This window comes from Macaca mulatta, chromosome 20, assembly GCF_049350105.2.
Source record: "Macaca mulatta isolate MMU2019108-1 chromosome 20, T2T-MMU8v2.0, whole genome shotgun sequence".
Taxonomy (NCBI): Eukaryota; Metazoa; Chordata; class Mammalia; order Primates; family Cercopithecidae; genus Macaca; species Macaca mulatta.
The window spans coordinates 5,599,671-5,617,120 of NC_133425.1; the positions used below are offsets into that span (position 1 = coordinate 5,599,671).

Consider the following 17,450-nt stretch of genomic DNA (forward strand, 5'->3'; position numbering starts at 1 on the left):
AGCTCCTTGCAAGGCCTTATCTCGCCTGTCCTTTACAGCATCCCGCCATCCAGAGCACTGCCAGGAACCTGAATGGTGAGCGAATGACTCCCAGCAATGCGCAGCTGATTGGGCCTTGGTACCAGAGTGAGGCTGAGATAAAGGGGAGCCCAGGGCCAGATCCCTGCCACCCACATTCCTGTCCCCTTTCCTTTCCAGCCAGCCCAGAGACCACAGCAGCACAACAGGTGGCCAGCTTAAAAAAGTTTAATTGCTGAGAACATCCAGGGCAGGTGCGGGCCAGTCCCTGCAGGGCTCACACCCCCTTATTGGACCATCAGCTCTGCGATGCCCCCCTTCTCCTGGCTACAAACCTGGGAAGCAGGGCAGCTGGTCCCAGGGCCCTGAGACTGGTGCTGCTCCAGAAGGCCTGGTGGGGGGCCAGCCCCCAAGGCGCTTGACCAGAACTGAGACAGCAGGCAAGATGGGGCAGTGTGGAGTGACCAAAGATCCTGGATGAGGCCAACCCAGGCTGGGACCAGCCCAGGTCAGCAGTGAGACCAGGGGAGACAGGGTGCCCAGGGCCTGCCTGGGGACATGCTACTGACCTCCCGCCACCCTGCACCCCTGGCTACATGCTAGTGGGCAGCTGATGAGCAGCAGCTGACCCCAGAGACAGCAGAGGTGAGAACAGTCCCTGGAAGCTGCCAGAGGCCCAGAGGCTGTGGAAGTGCCCAAGGGAAGCCAGGAGCGCAGGGGTGACGTGTGCCGGGGCCAGAGAGGTATCTTCCAGCTTGAGGATGAGCTGTGAGGTGTACGCTAGGAGGTGGCAGCGTCGGTGGGGTGGAGGTGACGGGGGCGCAGGCTAGTCCTGGGGTGAAACACCAAGAGGTGGGAGGGAGTCAGGAGGGCCTGGGAAGGGAGGAGGCATGCACTGTGGCGTGTGCGAGGGACCGTGCTGCCTGCCGGGAAGTGAGGCCACTCGCCACTCACCCACTCGTCCTCGTCCACGCCTTCAAAGGAGTCCTGGGGGAGCGGGTCTTCCCGGTTCCCCAGTTTTGCCACCATGGCATTCAGCAGCTGAGAGAGAGGACAGCAGAAGGGTAGGGAAGGGAATAGGACTTGCTACTCCCACTCCAAGAACCCTGACAATGCTATGAAAAGGGCTTTTTTTTTTTTTTCTTTTTTGAGACAGAGTCTCGCTCTGTCACACAGGCTGGAGTGCAGTGGCTGAATCTTGGCTCACTGTAAGCTCCGCCTCCCGGGTTCACGCCATTCTCCTGCCTCAGCCTCCCAAGTAGCTGGGACTACAGGTGCCCGCCACCTCGCCTGGCTAATTTTCTGTATTTTTAGTAGAGATGGGGTTTCACCATGTTAGCCAGGATGGTGTCGATCTCCTGACCTCATGATCCGCCCGCCTCAGCCTCCCAAAGTGCTGGGATTATAGGCGTGAGTCACCGTGCCCAGCCTTTTTTTTTGAGAGACAAGGTCTTGCTCTGTCACCCAGGCTGGAGTACAGTGGTGTAATCATGGCTCACTGCAGCCTTGACTTTCTGGGTGCAACCGATTTTCCTGCCTCAGTCTCCCAAGTAGCTGGGACTACAAGTGTGTAACACCATACCTGGTTAATTTTTATGTATTTTTTTTTTTGAGACAGAGTTTCGTTCTTGTTGCCTAGGCTGAAGTGCAATGGCGCAATGTTGGCTCACCACAACCTCCGCCTCCTGGGTTCAAGTGAGTCTCCTGCCTCAGCCTCCCGAGTAACTGGGATTACAGGCACACACCACCATGCCCGGCTAATTTTGTGTTTTTAGTAGAGACGGGGTTTCACCATGTTGGTCAGTCTGGTGTCAAACTCCTGACCTCAGGTGATCCGCCCGCCTCGGCCTCCCAAAGTGCTGGGATTACAGGTGTGAGCCACCCTGCCTAGCCACACCTGGTTAATTTCTAAAAATTTTTTGTAGACATGGGGTTTCACTGGTCTCAGGCTGGGTCTCAAACTCCATCGCTTAGATCCTCTTGCTTTGGCCTCCCAAAGTGCTGGGATTACAGGTGTGAGCCACCATGACTGGCCAAAAGAGCCATTTCATTTTTATTTTTATTTATTTATTTTTTTTTTTTTTTTTTTTTTTGTTTTTTTTTTTTTGAGACGGAGTCTGGCTGTGTCACCCAGGCTGGAGTGCAGCGGCGCGATCTCGGCTCACTGCAAGCTCCGCCTCCGGGGTTTACGCCATTCTCCTGCCTCAGCCTCCGAGTAGCTGGGACTACAGGCGCCCGCCACCACGCCCGGCTAGTTTTTTTGTATTTTTGGTAGATACGGGGTTTCACCATGTTAGCCAGGATGGTCTCGATCTCCTGACTTCGTGATCCACCCGCCTCGGCCTCCCAAAGTACTGGGATTACAGGCTTGAGCCACCGCGCCCGGCCTTTTATTTATTTTTTGAGATGGAGTCTTGCTCTGTCACCCAGGCTGGAGTACAATGGTGCGATTTCAGCTCACTGCAATCTCCGCCTCCCAGGTTCAAGTGATTCTCCTGCCTCAGCCTCCCGAGTAGCTGAGATCACAGGCGCCCACCACCACGCCTGGCTAAATTTTTGGATTTTAGTACAGACGGGGTTTCACCATGTTGCCCAGGGGTGGTCTCAAACTCCTGAGCTCAAGCAATCCACCTGCCTTGGGCTCCCAAAGTGTTAGGATTACAGACGTAAACCACTGTGCCAGGCCTCAAAAGAGCTATTTTAATTACAGCCCTGACAAAATCGATGGGTTTCTACTGAAAAAGACACAAAGAAGAGATGGGGGGAGTCAGACTGACAGACTGTGGCATGTGGCACCAGATACAGGGGCTACTGTCTCTGCACGGGCCTCAAACGCTCAAAATGTACTCCAGGGTCCCAAAAGCACTTGGGCCCAGAACCTCCAGCTTGGGTTGGGTTTGGTCTGGCCAGGGCAAGGCTCCCACTGCCCTCCCCAACTTCCCATGCCCCATGGTCAATGGCAGGGCTCTAGAAGGTCTCCCACCAGGCTCCGGTGTGAAGGGGATGTGATATGTGGCTGCCGTCCCAGTCTGGGTTGGGGATGGAGAACTAAGGGGCCGCGGTCAGGCACAGCCAGGACTCTGTCACCTCCGCACGGCTGCTCTCTCCCATGCCTACCTCCTCCTTCTTTTGCTGGTCTGACTTCTCTTCCAGGTACTGTGCCGAGGATGGCGCCCGACGAGCAGGGGCCTCTCGGGGGGCTTGGCTCACTGGGACAGGGCAAGGACAGGAATCAGAGAGTTGCCTTTGTGAGGGCTCTTTGGTGCCAAGCCCTAGGGGATTTCTTTCTTTCTTTTTTTTTTTTTTTGAGATGGAGTTTTGCTCTTGTCGCCCAGGCTGGAGTGCGATGGTGTGATCCCAGCTCACTGCAACCTCTGCCTCCTCTGGGTTCAAGCGATTCTCCTGCTTCCGCCTCTGGAGTAGCTGGGATTACAGGCGCCCACCACCACGCCTGACTAATTTTGTATTTTTAGCAGAGACGGGGTTTCACCAAGTTGGCCAGGCTGGTCTCAAACTCCTGACCTCAGGTGATCCACTCACCTCGGCATCCTAAAGTGCTGGGATTACAGGCGTGAGCCACCGCGCCTGGCTGACCTAGGGGATTTCTTTTTTTTTTTTTTTTTTGAGATGGAGTCTCACTCTGTCGTCCAGGCTGGAGTGCAGTGGCGCGATCTCGGCTCACTGAAAGCTCCGCCCCCCGGGTTCACGCCATTCTCCTGCTTCAGCCTCTCATGTAGCTGGGACTACAGGTGCCCACCACCATGCCCGGCTAATTTTTTTGTATTTTTTTTAAAATAGAGACGGGGTTTCACCGTGTTAGCTAGGATGGTCTCAATCTCCTGACCTCGTGATCCACCCGTCTCGGCCTCCCAAAGTGCTGGGATTACAGGCGTGAGCCACCGCGCCCGGCCTACCTAGAGGATTTCTAAGAGGATTTCTAAGAGGCACAGATCTAAGAGGTGGTGTTAACAGTCAATGCAGCCTCAGTGCATAAGCCCTGCCCTAAACACCAGAGTGTGTGCATGTGTGTGTGTGTGAGGGGTGGGGACCTGTGATGAAAACACAGACCACGGGCCCTGCTCTCCAGGGGCGGCTCAGAGACTGATTGACACAGCCACTCCACCCTCCCAAGGGCCAGAGGAATTGGCGTGCCAACAGGAACAGAACTTCAACCTGGGCCTTCTGTCCCTTTCTCGAACCCTCATCCTGCTTCCTACCCACACCCAGTCCCTCAGTGCACCTGGACTCATGTCAGGAGGCTGCAGGCTGAGAAGCCAGGGTTGCCCATTAGCGCCTTGCAGCCAGGCCTTGGCACTGAGCACCGGCTCCCAGCTCACAGCTGTGTCTGGGAACACGTCATCCTGGAAGAACTCTTTCTGCAGAGGGAGAAACGGGCTGTCCTCAGACACTGACCGGGGCCCAGGGCACACGAGCATCTGTTGGGGAGGGACAGGGCAAGACCTGGGACCTCCCACCCATCTGGGACTTCCATGAGTTTCAGCATCTCAGCAGAAGGGGGTAGGTGTCCCCAAAGAACGATGGGTGGGGAAGTTTGGAAGCAGGGCCGGACGAGACCCAAAATTCCCTCTAGGCACCAAGAAGGCAGTGGGCATGGGAGTCCCAGGTCCCCACCCTCACCCGGACTCGGGGCAGCCGGAAGGCCACAGGCTCCAGGGAGGACTGGCGCAGCCGCAGGCACCGCATCAACTCCACTTCCCGCACATCACACTCTGTCTTAGGCAGGAGGACGAAGCCCTGGGGGAGCAAGGGAGTCGTAGCTGCCACTGGGACCTAGAGCTCATGGCTGGACATATAGTCTCCCCAGGGTGCCAGCACCCCTCACTTAGGACCACCATGCCTAGGGCCTGTCCCTGGACAGTAATGTGTTGATCATGTTGAACAACCGGCTCTCTGGAGGGAAAGCCCTGATTTGTGGTGTTTTCCTGTTTCCATAGCGTACAAACTCCCACCATGGACGGCTTCTAGATGCCACCTCCACTCCCTGAATGTGGTGTTGGGAAGAGATGTACATAGCACATCATCCTGCATTTCCTCCATGCACTCCAACACAGAAACGTGTGACCTCAGCACAAATAACAGTAAAATTGGATAAATTAATTAGAAGTGATAAACTGAGTGTTTATTACTTTGGTTTTTAATATTCTTATTTTTAGGTTCATATTTTGGGTTCATATGGTTTAACCTTATCTAGTGTAATTTTTTGTTTGTTTTGTAGAGATGGGGTCTTGCTATGTTGCCCAGGCTAGTCTCGAACTCCCGGGCTCAAGCAATCCTCCTGCCTCAGCCTTCCAAAGTGTTGGGATTCCAGGACACCGTACCCAGCCTATGGTATACTTTTTAATAATGGTTGAGTATGCCAACCGCTCTCAAACTTCCTAAATAATTCCAGCAGCAGCTCTTCTTGCCAGTCACTGGGCACAGCCCCAGGCCCAGCCCCAGCCCAGGACTCTGACCCCGACCCACAGGCTCCTGTACTTGCCCACATGGCCACCAGGGGGCAGGGCAGCCCTGTGGTCCCATCGGGCACCAGGCGCCAGGGTGGCCTCACCTTGTGGGGGTCCGGCGACGTGAAGCTATTGCACTCCAGGAAGAAAGGGGACTCGGGGAGCAGCTCGTACAGGAACACACGGGTGTCACCCTGCAGGGAAGAAGGCAGACTGGGGACCCTCCAGCAACACCGGCTTTCCCCGTGCCGCCTCTAGCCTGCCACTCCACCCTGCAGCCCAGCCCACCTTGCCGGTCAGGAGCACCAGGCCAGTGTCTGGGTCGTAGCTGGGCAGCAGGGTTGAGGGAGCCACGTCCAGGCCCAGCACCGCCAAGGGTCCGCCAGCCAGGGCCTCAGCTTCATACAGGAGCAGCTGGCGCTCACTTTGGCTGCAAGGGGGTTTGGGGGCAGAAGCAGATGTTTCAGAGCTGGAGGGGCCTGGGGCAGGGAGAAGGTGCCCACGTAGCCCCTGCTCTGTTCTGGGTTGCAGGTGAGGCCTAGTGTGGCCCTCAGAAGCGCTGGCCTGGCCCGGCGCAGCCACACCCTAACCTGCCCCTCCGCCTCTGGGTCCCCCGTTGACTCTTTTCTCCCCAACTAATCGCTCACCCATCCATCTCCCCCTCAGTGCGTCACCACCCCTGCTTCCATCTCCCCCAGACCCCCTCATGCACCCCTGCATCTATCTCCCCCCAACCCCTCACACACCCTTCCATCCATCTCCCCGCTAACCCCGAAACACCCTTCCATCCATCTCCCCTATCCCCTCACCCTCCCCTGCATCCATCTCCCCTTACCCACAACTCATCCATCCATCTCTCCCCTACCCCCTCATTCATCCATCCATCCATCCACCCATCTGCCCACTCATCCATCCACCCATCTATGCCCACATTTGTTCATCCACTCATCCATCCATTTGCCCACCTATCCATCCACCCATCTAACCCACTCATCCAATGATCTACCCATCCACCCAACCATCCCGTGAGGGGCAGGAATGGTTTCTGAAAGCCTGACAAATGTATGTGATTGTGGAGAAGGTGGACACAGGTGGCTGCTGAAGCCTGGGGATGGGGATCCCTGAGTCCTCACCTGTCAAAGCCAGACACCAGCAGACAGCGACCATCACACACCCAGACAATGCGGGCTCCGCGTCCTCCCTTGGGCCCTGGACCTTCCTGTTGAGGCACATCACGTGACACTCAGCCAGGACCCCTGAACCAGGTCTGAGGTCACTCCCCACCCCTGTGCACTCACCTGCAGGGGCTCAGGGCCACTCCGGGGCCTGTAGATCCGCACACGCCCATCCTTGCAGACAGTGGCCAGCTGCTGCCCATCAGGACTCCAGGCCAGGCTGAAGATCTGGGGGCAGGAAGGGACGTGAGAGACACCCTTGCTTCACTGCTGGCCCCACCCCTCCTCACTGCTCCTGCCTCTCCTCACTGCTGGCCCCGCCCCTCCTCACTGCTGGCCCCCTCTCTCCTCACTGCTGGCCCCGCCCCTCCTCACTGCTGGCCCCGCCCCTCCTCACTGCTGGCCCCCTCTCTCCTCACTGCTGGCCCCGCCCCTCCTCACTGCTGGCCCTGCCTATCCTCACTGCTGGCCCCACCTCTCCTCACTGCTGGCCCCACCCCTCCTCACTACTCCTGGCTCTCCTCACTGCTGGCCCCCTCTCTCCTCACTGCTGGCCCCCTCTCTCCTCACTGCTGGCCCCACCTCTCCTCACTGCTGGCCCTGCCTCTCCTCACTGGGGCCCCCCTCTCCTCACTGCTGTGCCCCCCTTCTCCTCACTGCTGGCGCTGCCCCTCCTCACTGCTGGCCCCCGGCTCCTCACTGCTGTGCCCCCCTTCTCCTCAATGCTGGCCCCACCCCTCTTCACTGCTGGCCCCGCCTCTCCTCACTGCTGGCCCCGCCCCTCCTCACTGCTGGTCCTGCCTCTCCTCACTGCTGGCCCCATCTCTGCAGTCGTCCTACCTGGTCTTGGTGGCCCTGCAGCTTCAGCCGATCAACTCCAGCCTGAAGGTCCCAGATGCGAACGGTGAGGTCATAGGAGGACGAGGCTAGCACATCGGCTGCCAGCGGGTGGAAGCGCAGGGAGCAGATCTTCTCCGTGTGGCCTGGAGGAAGGCAGGGGTGATGGAGAGCCCTCGGGAGACACTGGTCACGCCAGCCCCATTCCTGAGCCTGCCTGACCTGTGAGCACAGTCTCCGGCGTGGTGAGCACCTCTTCCAGGCCCTGTGGGGGCACCCGCCACAGTCTGATCCTGGCATCCTCACCAGCTGCAGAGGACAGACAGGGGCTCATCATTGCTGGGCCCAAGACCTCTGGGCTCCCCAGCCCTCATCCAGGATCCAGGACCCGCCCTCAAGCCGAGGCATCCAGCCTCCTTACCCACAGCGAGGCGATGGGGGTCAAAGGGGTCCCAGGCCAGATCAGTCACAGCTGCCCCATTCTGCAGCGTGGGCAGTGCTGTGTCGGGCAGGCGGCCAGGCTTCCGTAGCTGTGGGAGGTGCCCCCACCCCAAGGCCCATCAGTGCCAGGCAGAAAAGCCAGTCCTGAGGGGCTGCGGGCAAGCAGCATGTCTGGGAGCCCACCCTCTGCAGCAGAGGCTCCCACCGCTGGGTGACCCAAGCTCTCTGCCCTGACTACCTTGTACTCTGAGCCACAAGTGCCAACCACAAGGCCCCAGAGAGTGAGGGGCAGCAGCGTGAACTGGCGGGAAAAGCTCAGGCTTGGGGCTCAGGTGGCCTGGCTTCGGATCCCAGCTCCACCACTTACACAGCTGTGTGACCAGGGCAGGTCACTAAACCTCTCTGTGTCTCTTCTCCCTCATCTGTAAAATGGGGATAAAAGTGGCAGGCCCTGTGGCAGGTGGCTGGGAGGATCACAGGACAGGCAGATAGGGGACTGACACACGGTTTGTGCTCCCTGTGCCATGTGGGTAGCTAAGGCCCTCTGTGTCTTTACCACTGGCAGGGAACTGAGGGGCAGCCCTGGTGGGGTGGGGCCCTCACCTCGAGCACAGCCACCTGTCCCCCACTGCTGAGCAGGGGCACAGCCACACGCAGCTTGTTGGCGCAGAAGCCGTCACTCTCACCAGGTGTGGTGAGGTTGAGCCCCTTGAGGTTGGTGATGTGGCTGTCTCGGTGCAGGACGGTGCCCTGAGCATGGCGGAACTTGGAACTGGGGCCTGGCGGGTGGCAGGGACATGGAACCATGTGTGAGGATGCCGTCCCCCGCTGTCCTGCACTCTGAGTCCCGGCTGCCCACTCCCCTCACTCCAGGCAGGTGTGCAGCGTGGACCTAGGCCCAGGCCTCTGCTAATCCAGTGGATGCAACTTGCCCAGGAATAATGCCTGGAACGATACCCTATTCCATGGTGGCTCAGAGGAATCTTGGTGGAGCCCAGGGCTTCAGCTGCTCGGAAGCTGGTGGCCCCAGCCGCCCTCCTGTTTTACAGGTGAGACTCAGCTGCCACACCCCAGCCCCCAGGACAAATGACCCTGCCAGTGAGTCTGGCTGAGGGGGGTGCCCTGCATGAGGCCTGTGCTCAGTGGTAGGGTACAGAGGAGGATGACGGGGAGTGGGGCAGACAGGGCTCCCGTGGTAGGGGTGAGCTCCCCGTCCTGCCTCCTTACCCAGCAGGCTCTGCAGCGACCTCAGACTGGGGCTGGTCCCGATGCCACTGGTGCTGGAGAGTGAGGGCCCCAGGCTGGAGGGCGTGGAGGGCGAGGTCAGTGAACTGGGAGACGAAGAGAAGCCCTCCTGGGGAGGGGCATGGGGTCAGCCAGCCTGCTCCTGGGTGTGCTGGCCAAAGGGAGGGGGTGCCTGCCAGCTGACTCCAGGGTCACCACTCTGGGCCCCCTGTGGACTGGAGGAGCCCCCGCTGTGGGCATGGGACAGGAGCGGTGGGGGGCATGGGCATAAATGCAGACACACAGGGAAGCAGCTGAGCTTCAGACCGCGGGGACAGCAAGTGGCAGCTGCTGGCTCCCGGCTCTGCAGGAGGGTGTGCGCAGCGGGTTAGATCTGCCAGTATTTTAAGAGAAGCCAGAAATCTAGATCTATATGAAAATTCTTGCTTTTTAAGTGTTTGCCCAATTTAGAAAGCACTGTGAAGTTCCTTCTTTACACTCCATGTGTTTCTCTGTCTCTGTTACACTTGACAAAGAAGGTTGGGGCCGGGCTTGGTGGCTCAAGCCTGTAATCCCAGCAGTTTGGGAGGCCAAGGCAGACAGATCACGAAGTCAGGAGTTCAAGGCCAGCCTGACCAACATGGTGAAGCCCAACTCTACTAAAAAAGTATAAAAATTGGCTGGGCGCTGTGGCTCATGCCTGTAATCCCAGCACTTTGGAGGGACAAGGAGGGTGGATCACGAGGTTAGGTGTTCAAGACCAGCTTGGCCAACATGGTGAAAACCCGTCTCTATTAAAGATACAAATTAGCCAGGCATGGTGGTGCACGCCTGTAATCCCAGCTACTCGGGAGGCTGAGGCAGGAGAATCACTTGAACCTGGGAGGAGGAGGTTGCAGTGAGCCGATGTCACACCATTGCACTCCAGCCTAGACGACAGGGTGAGACTCATCTCAAAAAACAAAAACAAAAACAAAACTTAGGCCAGGTGCAGTGGCTCACGCTTGTAATCCCGGCACTTTGGGAGGCCAAGGCGGGTGGATCACCTGAGGTCAGGAGTTCAAGACCAGCCTGACCAACATGGAGAAACTCAGTCTCTACTAAAAATACAAAATTAGCCAGGCGTGGTGACGCATGCCTGTAATCCCAGCTACTCGGGAGGCTAAGGTAGGAGAATCACTTGAACCTGGGAGGCGGAGGTTGCAGTGAGCCGAGATCGCGCCATTGCACTCTAGCTTGGGTGACAGAGTGAGACTCTGTCTCAAAAAGAAAAAGGCCGTTGGGCCAGTGAACACTCAGGGCAGCCACTGCGGTGTCGCTGAGGGAGGATGGGGGTGACCCTGGTACTTACACTTGCGTCTACATCACCCACGGGTGTCTCCATCACTGCAGGCTGGGCTGTGTCAGGGAGGGGCTCCATAGAGGGCACCAGACGGGAAGTGAAGCTGGGGTGGGGCCGGCAGGCAGGGTTGAGGCTGACCTTCTGCACCTGCATGGAGGCCAGCAGTAGGGTGATAGGGGCATGGGCTGCCCGGTCAGGAGGGCCCCCATGGGAGGGTCGACTAGGTAGGGATGGGGGGCACCCAGCAGGCCAGACTGAGTTGGCACACAGCCACACAGGGGGCTTCCTGGAGCTTGGGGAGGCCAGGAGAGGTGAGCCAGGCCCTGGTCCTACCTGCTGGTTGTCCCCAGCCCACCAGCTGTGGGGGTCGGTGGCAGGCACACAGCCGGCAGTGTCCGGGAACAGGTCCTCGTGGAACTCCACAGACTGGCCGCAGACAAGCAGGCAGCCGGTGAGGCCCAGGCCCCCCGACTCCCCAGCCCCCGCAGCCCCTCGCCCAGGTCCCTCTCACCTTGCGGGGCACGTGGTAGCCGATGGGCACGATGGCTGTGTCACTCAGCTGCAGGACACGGAGTACCTCACAGCTCATGACAGCTAGCGCCTGCCGGGGCACAAGGGCGGCCCCCCGCAGCACGCTCTCCAGGACACACTGGGTCACTGTTGAGGACACCACAGGGAACAGGCAGGATGGGTGGGGGAGTGGAGGGTAGGGGAGAGGGAGCGAGGAAGCAAGGCTTACCTGGGCTCAGCGCCGGCTGCTGCGGGACCACCTCGTAACAGTACAGCTGCCTCTCGCCCTGAAATGAGTCTGAACTGAGCCCCGTTTGCTGACTGTACCCCTGGGGAGGGCCCAGTGTTGGCACCAGCTCCTCCACAGGTCCCCAAGGACCTGAGCCACAGAATCACGGTGGCTGGAGATGGGGCTCCCCCACATGCTGGGCGCTGAGCTGAGCCCTAGGCTGACTCTACCTCACTTGCCCAGCCTTGTTGCACACGGAGTGAGCACCGGGGGTGTACGTCAGTATTTATGGAGTGCTGACTGTGTGCTGACACCGCTCTATTCTCGGCCTTGTTCTCAGGAAGGCCAGTGTTCTAGGAGAGCTACAGTCACCTCGGCTGCACAGGGGAAGACACAGAGGCCCTGTTCTGGTTCCTCCTCTTTCTCGGGGAAGGCCAGGGGCTGGACTCCAGGGTGTGGATGTAGGTGGGAGCCCCAGCTTCTCACTCACCTTTCCTGCCAGGACCAGGAGCCCAGAGTCAGGGTCCAGCAGAGGCATGAGACACCTGGGGAAGAGAAGGCAGGATGGCGGATCGGGGCAGTGGGAGGGCTGCCAGCTTCATGACCCCATGTAGGAGCCCAGGACAGGCACCACAGCGACTGGGAGCCACTTGGCCATCCAGCCATGTTCAGCCTGGTCCCCAGGAACCCCCTCCTCTCCCTGAGCTTCCCACATGCCCAACACACGCCCACACCCCAGCTGCTCCTCCCCGGGCCCTCCACCTGCACACCTGCGTCACTCCAGGACTGGAGTGGGCACAGGGGAACTTGGGCCCGATCTCAGCCCCAGCTCTTCCTCCAAGAAGACCCCACATGCATTCTGTCCCCCTCCCACCTCCGACAGCCCAGACATCAGGCCAGTATTGCCAGGGAAGGTGGAGAGGTGATGCCAGAGGCAAGGAGACCCCCGTCCCCACTCGGCACTGCCTGTGGACGGGCAGCATCCAGGAGCAGTGCAGACAGCCCTGCAGTTCCAAATCTGCACTAAGGTTTGGGGCCCTCTACTCAGTTACCCCACGTTTCCTGGGCCTCAATGATATCTTGGAAGCTCAGAGACCCCTCCACGCTGAGTTAAAGTTCCTGTGTCCAAATCTGAGCCAGGTGCCCAGGAGAAGGGGCTCCTTCGGCCGCTAGGCTTCTCTGCCCACCCCAGGCCTGCCACCCCGGCTGATCCTGCCAGCAGGATGCTCCCAGGCCTTCTCTGGCCTCGAGGCGGGAGCAGGACGGGGTGGAGGCTGGGAATAGAGTGGGCAGGCTGGAAGCCCCCAGAGCCCCTGCCACTCTATGTCCAGCTCAGCCTTGGCCAACTGTCTGGCACTGGCCGGGGCTTTATGCCTCCCTCCCGGGGCCCTTCAGAGACCCCTGCACAGCCCCTCAGCCCTGTGAGAGCTGCTTCCCACTCCAGGGCCTTCTGAGGGGAGCGGGGGCCTGGAAGGACTCTGACAGATGCCTTCCTGTGTTTCTTGCTCCTGATCTTGGCTTTTTTTTTTTTTTTTTTTTTAGAAACAGGGTCTCCCTCTGTTACCCAGGCTGGAATGCAGTGGCACAATCATTGCTCACTGCAGCCTCAACCTCCTGGGCTCAAGCAATGCTCCCACTCAGCCTCCAGAGTGGCTGGGACTATGGGTGTGCACCACCATGCCTGGCTATTTTTACCTCTATTTTTGTAGAAACAAGGTCTCACTATGTTCCCGAGGCTGGTCTCAAACTCCTGGCCTCAAGTGATCCTCCCAAAGTGCCAGGATTATAGGCATGAACCACTGCACTTGGTCTTGGTTTCTTGTTTCTGGGACCTGCAGGTCTGGACCCCCCAACCCAGACACTGACACCCTCAAACAGAACCCTGTCCCCACTGTGTTTCCAGGGTCAGAGGTCACCCAGCTGTGGCAGCTGCCTCTATCCCTCACCCCGGTGACAAAGGGCCCAGCCCCCTCCACTGTCCACCCATCCCCTCCTGCCAGCCGACCACTAAGCAGTGCTGCCCACCTCCCCTCCCCCACCTTCCAGGAGCCACAGAGTGGCTGGGAAGCTGGGTGGGGCCCTGGGTGTCTCCATGACTTCCTGGAGTGCCTTCGGCTGGTCACCTGTGAGTAACACAGGCCCCTAATTACTGAGGGCCCAGCAGGGTGAGCCGGGCTCAGCAATGCCCTTTGCAACCCGGCCTGATCACTGCTTGTGGTGGCGAAGGGCAGGGGACCAAGGTGGTGCATGGCCTGGAGTGCCCTCCAGACTGACACTGGCTCCACTGGGGCAGAAGCAAGTCCCTCCAGCAGCTTTGACAGGGCTTTCACTCATTCATTCGTTCACAGTCATTCACTCCTTTGATGAGCCAGTCTGTGCCTGGTCCTCGGCTCGACCTGCATGTAGGTATGCCCAGAGATGAGTGTAACAGACCCTGCCTCTGTCCTCAAGGTGCTCACAGCCTAGCACAAGAGGCAGACAGACACAATCCCATAGACAAACACGTGAAGGGAAGGTTCACCGAGGACACACAGTGACAGAACAGGGGGACTGGGCCTCAGCAGCAGGGGAGAGGGTGTTCCCTGTGATCCCAAGATCATGCAGAAATCAAACACCTCACAGGAAGAGAGTTTCAGAGAGAACACAGCCTGTGCAAAGGTCCTGTGGCACTGGGTTCATGGCCTGTTTAAGGAACAAGATGGACAATGTGCCTGGCAGCCTGGAGAGTGTGGGTGAGGGCTGAGGCTCAGGATGGACAGGTGGAGGCTAGACGGGAAGGGGCCTGGTGCATGTGGGGAGGGGGAGTTCTGCCTCCAGTGGACGAGCAATGAAAAGGTAACAGTGCATTTCAAGCAAAAGAGGCTAGGCCGGGCACAGTGGCTCACGTCTGTGATTCCAGCACTTTGGGAGGCTGAGGTGGGAGGATTACTTGAGCCTAGTAGGTCAATACTGTGACCAGCCTGGGCACCATCATGAGACCGTGGCTCTTCAAAAAATTTAAAAATTAAAAAATTAGCCAAGTATGCTGGCTCACATCTATAATCCCAGCACTTTGGGAGGCCGAGGCAGGTGGGTCACGGGAGGTCAGGAGTTTGAGACCAGCCGGGCCACATGATGAAACCTTGGCTCTACTAAAAATACAAAAGTTGGCCAGGTGTGGTAGTGTGCATCTGTAATCCCAGCTACTTGGGAGGCTCAGGCAGGAGAACCGCTTGAACCTGGGAGGTGGAGTTTTCAGTGAGCCAAGATGGCACCAATGCATTCTAGCCTGAGTGACAGAGTGAGACTCCATCTCAAAAAACAAAATTAAATGTTAGCCTGGTGTGGTAGTGCACACCTGTGGTCCCAGCTGCTAGGGAGGCTGAGGCAGGAGGGTCACTTGAGCCCAGGAGTTTGAGGCTGCAGTGAGTCAAGATCACATTACTGGCCGGGCATGGTGGCTTACACCTGTAATCCCAGCACTTTGGGAGGCCGAGGCGGGTGGATCACTTTAGGTCAGGAGTTTGAGACCAGCCTAGCCAACACGGTGAAAACTCATCTCTACTAAAAATGCAAAAATGAGCTGAGTATGGTGGCATGCACCTGTAATCCTAGCTACTCAGGAGGCTGGGGCAGGAGAATCACTTGAACCCAGGAGGCAGAGGTTGCAGTGAGCGGAGATTGCACCACTGCACTCCAGCCTCGGCCGCAGAGTGAGATTGCATCTCAAAAAAAAAAAAAAAAAAAAAAAAAAAAAAAAAAATCGCATCACCCTGCTCCAGCTTGGGCAACACAGGAAAACCTTGTCTCAAAAAATAAAAATAGAAAGAGGATAGGACCAAACTGGCACTGAGCAGGGATCACATTGGCTGCTGGGGGCACAGGCTGGGAAGAGTGGAAAGAAGTCCCAGGACAGAGGCTGAGGGCAAGTAGGCTGGGCAGGTCTCCTGTGGCCCCTCTGCTGCCCTTATGAGAAGGCGGAAACAGGCCAGGGACCACCTCATGGCATCAGAGGCTCATCTGTGCGCTGAGCCAACCGCCTGAGGAAGCCTAGTGCTCAGCCTCCCTCACCCCCGTTCCATCGTCCCAGCCAGCCAGTCACTGACTCAGGAGCTGGGACTGAGGGGGCAGGAAGTCAGGGAGGGCAGGGCTGGCTCCTCTGACAGGTCAGGCCAGTCTTCCTTGCCTCAGGCAGAGCCATCTGGACAACTCTGCCAGACAGGGGCATCCTGTCTGCCATAGCACGGGCCAAGAAATGGGGTCACGGCACCCAGCCCCAAAGGTTGTCCAAGTGTTGGCATGGGCCTGACCCCAGGCCGTGTAAAGAGAGCTAAGTGGGGTCTAGGTCCGGAACATGGTACGTGAGCCCTGCCAGCTAGGCAGAGGGCCAGAGGTGGTAAGAGGTATTGTCGGCACCTCTCCTGCTGGAATCCGGGCCTGCCACTGGGAAGGGCTCTGACTCTGACCCAGGTCCTGGGTTCTGTCCCAGGCATCAAGTTATAGAAGGTCTAAAGCCCAGATCTGCCACTGTCCCTCAGCCAAGTCCCAGAAGCTAGAAGATAACCTCAGTACCAACTGGGAGGAATGAGCAGCTTCAGCCTCCAGATAAGCCCCACCAGCTCTCCCAGGACTCCTGTGATTAGCACAGAGGGGAAGCACCAGGGTGTGCTTGCTACAAAGAGCAGCTGCAAGGCTCCTCCTCTGTCCTCCCCTCCAGCCCATCCCTCCCCCTCAGGCCCCTTCCCACCAACCGAAACATTCCGCCATTGTGCCAGTTCAAAGCAGGCTGGGTCCCCTGGATCTGTCCCTATCACCCAGGTGGGAGAGTTAGGATCCTTCGACCCCACCCTCACTCCCATCCCCACACTCCCTAGCTCCCCCGCTGTGTGCAGGCTGCTGGTAACCAGGTTCTAAAGGCGGTGGCACCTTGAAGCCATACAAGGCAATGTTGGATAAACTGAGAGGGGACTCCTAAAAGCTTCCCTTGAGCCTCTGGGTAAGTGGGGACCTGTGTAAGACCAGGGCACAGGATTGGGGCAGGGGGTGAACACTAGGCAGATAGGGTCTCTCCATCTGCAAGAACCGGCCACAGAGGCGAGAAGCTTCAAGGCCATCAGGAGGTCCCGTTCCTTGAGGAAAGTCAGGTTGGAGGCTCTTGGAGCCCTCTTCACCCCTGACCCTGGGCATCTGTGGATGCTTCTGAGGGCTTCAGAGGACACAGGGCCAAGGGAAGAAGCAGGGAAACAGTTCGACAAGAGGCTGCACAGCACTGATTGGAAGCTGAGATGGTTCTGGGGCTGGGCAGGAAACTCAAGTGAGTGGACAGCTTGGCAGGAGGCAGCAAGGAGTGGTGGGGACTGGGGTGACCCATGAGCCTATGTTTTGGCAGAGGGAGCAACTGCCACTCAGCCACCGCTGAGAGTTCCTGTTCAATGCAAGCTGGGAAGCCCCATTTTAATATGAAACCACCTGATTTTTCAATGTTAGCAGTGCCTTCAAAGTTGTAAAAACTCCCATAAAGGCAGCACTAAACGCACCCAAGGGCCAGCCCCAACCCAGGAACAGAGGTCCGCAAGCCATGCCCTAATCCATGTAGACTGAGAAACGTATGGGGTGTGGAGCCCCGCCAGCCCTGGAAAGGCACCCTGTGGAGAGAGCGCCCTGTGGAGGGGAGGTCCAGAAGGTGACTGTCCCGGCCAGACCCTGCTTAGCCCTTGATGGCTAGACACAGAGGCCATCCTGCCTTCTGGAGATAACTGAGTCCTCCAGAGACTACGAAACCCTCCAGCTGCTGTGGCCCAGCCTCCCAGGGATAAGCCTTCAGGCCCCCCAAAGACTAGAGCTAGCCCAGCCAAGGGCCTTGGCCACAGGCCGGGCTGGAGGCGGTGTGGGTGTCCCAAGGCTCTCCGGAAGTCAGGAGCTGAGCTGGGCCCCCAAAGGCTCTGAAGCATGACTGACCACAAACGCGGAGGGGGAGGAGGGCAGAGTGTTTTCCTGGAATCCTCCAAGGCAGGGGATTTTTCTGGACTAGTCCAGCCCCTGGCACCCGCCCCTCTTGCCCCATCAAGGGCCACTGTCAACTGCAGCCCAGGTCCCACCCACCGACGGTGACCACCTCTATGCCTTCACATCTCAGGCTTGAAGCTGCCAGTAACTGTGGGGCCGTGGGCAGACCACCACTGCCCTCCCTGACACAGTCCCTTCCTCTCATAATATGGTGGGGAAAGGAG

At 58.4% G+C, this 17,450-nt stretch overlaps 1 protein-coding gene across 14 annotated transcripts in view; it reads right to left on the reverse strand.

Annotated features, from left to right (window-relative positions):
• Positions 1-230: 230 nt before the first annotated feature.
• Positions 231-17,450, reverse strand: part of CORO7 (coronin 7) — a 75,866-nt gene continuing 58,646 nt past the window's right edge. For 10 of the 14 annotated variants that reach the window (XM_077985392.1, XM_077985390.1, XM_077985391.1 and 7 more), the window contains 19 exons: positions 11,732-11,786; positions 11,242-11,299; positions 11,014-11,159; positions 10,836-10,928; positions 10,512-10,649; positions 9,164-9,290; positions 8,540-8,715; positions 7,917-8,025; positions 7,718-7,804; positions 7,499-7,641; positions 6,782-6,886; positions 6,617-6,702; positions 5,772-5,913; positions 5,588-5,677; positions 4,657-4,773; positions 4,259-4,394; positions 3,136-3,227; positions 973-1,059; positions 231-850 (listed from right to left, as the gene is read on the reverse strand). In XM_077985392.1, the coding sequence (XP_077841518.1) occupies positions 845-850; positions 973-1,059; positions 3,136-3,227; positions 4,259-4,394; positions 4,657-4,773; positions 5,588-5,677; positions 5,772-5,913; positions 6,617-6,702; positions 6,782-6,886; positions 7,499-7,641; positions 7,718-7,804; positions 7,917-8,025; positions 8,540-8,715; positions 9,164-9,290; positions 10,512-10,649; positions 10,836-10,928; positions 11,014-11,159; positions 11,242-11,299; positions 11,732-11,786 (1,993 nt within the window). In that variant the 3' untranslated portion in view covers positions 231-844. Of the gene's footprint in view, positions 851-972; positions 1,060-3,135; positions 3,228-4,258; positions 4,395-4,656; positions 4,797-5,530; positions 5,678-5,742; positions 5,914-6,616; positions 6,703-6,781; positions 6,887-7,498; positions 7,642-7,717; positions 7,805-7,916; positions 8,026-8,539; positions 8,765-9,032; positions 9,291-10,511; positions 10,650-10,835; positions 10,929-11,013; positions 11,160-11,241; positions 11,300-11,731; positions 11,787-17,450 lie in introns of all 14 variants that reach the window. The other 4 variants (XR_013411458.1, XR_013411457.1, XR_013411459.1 and 1 more) reach the window with 4 other exon arrangements.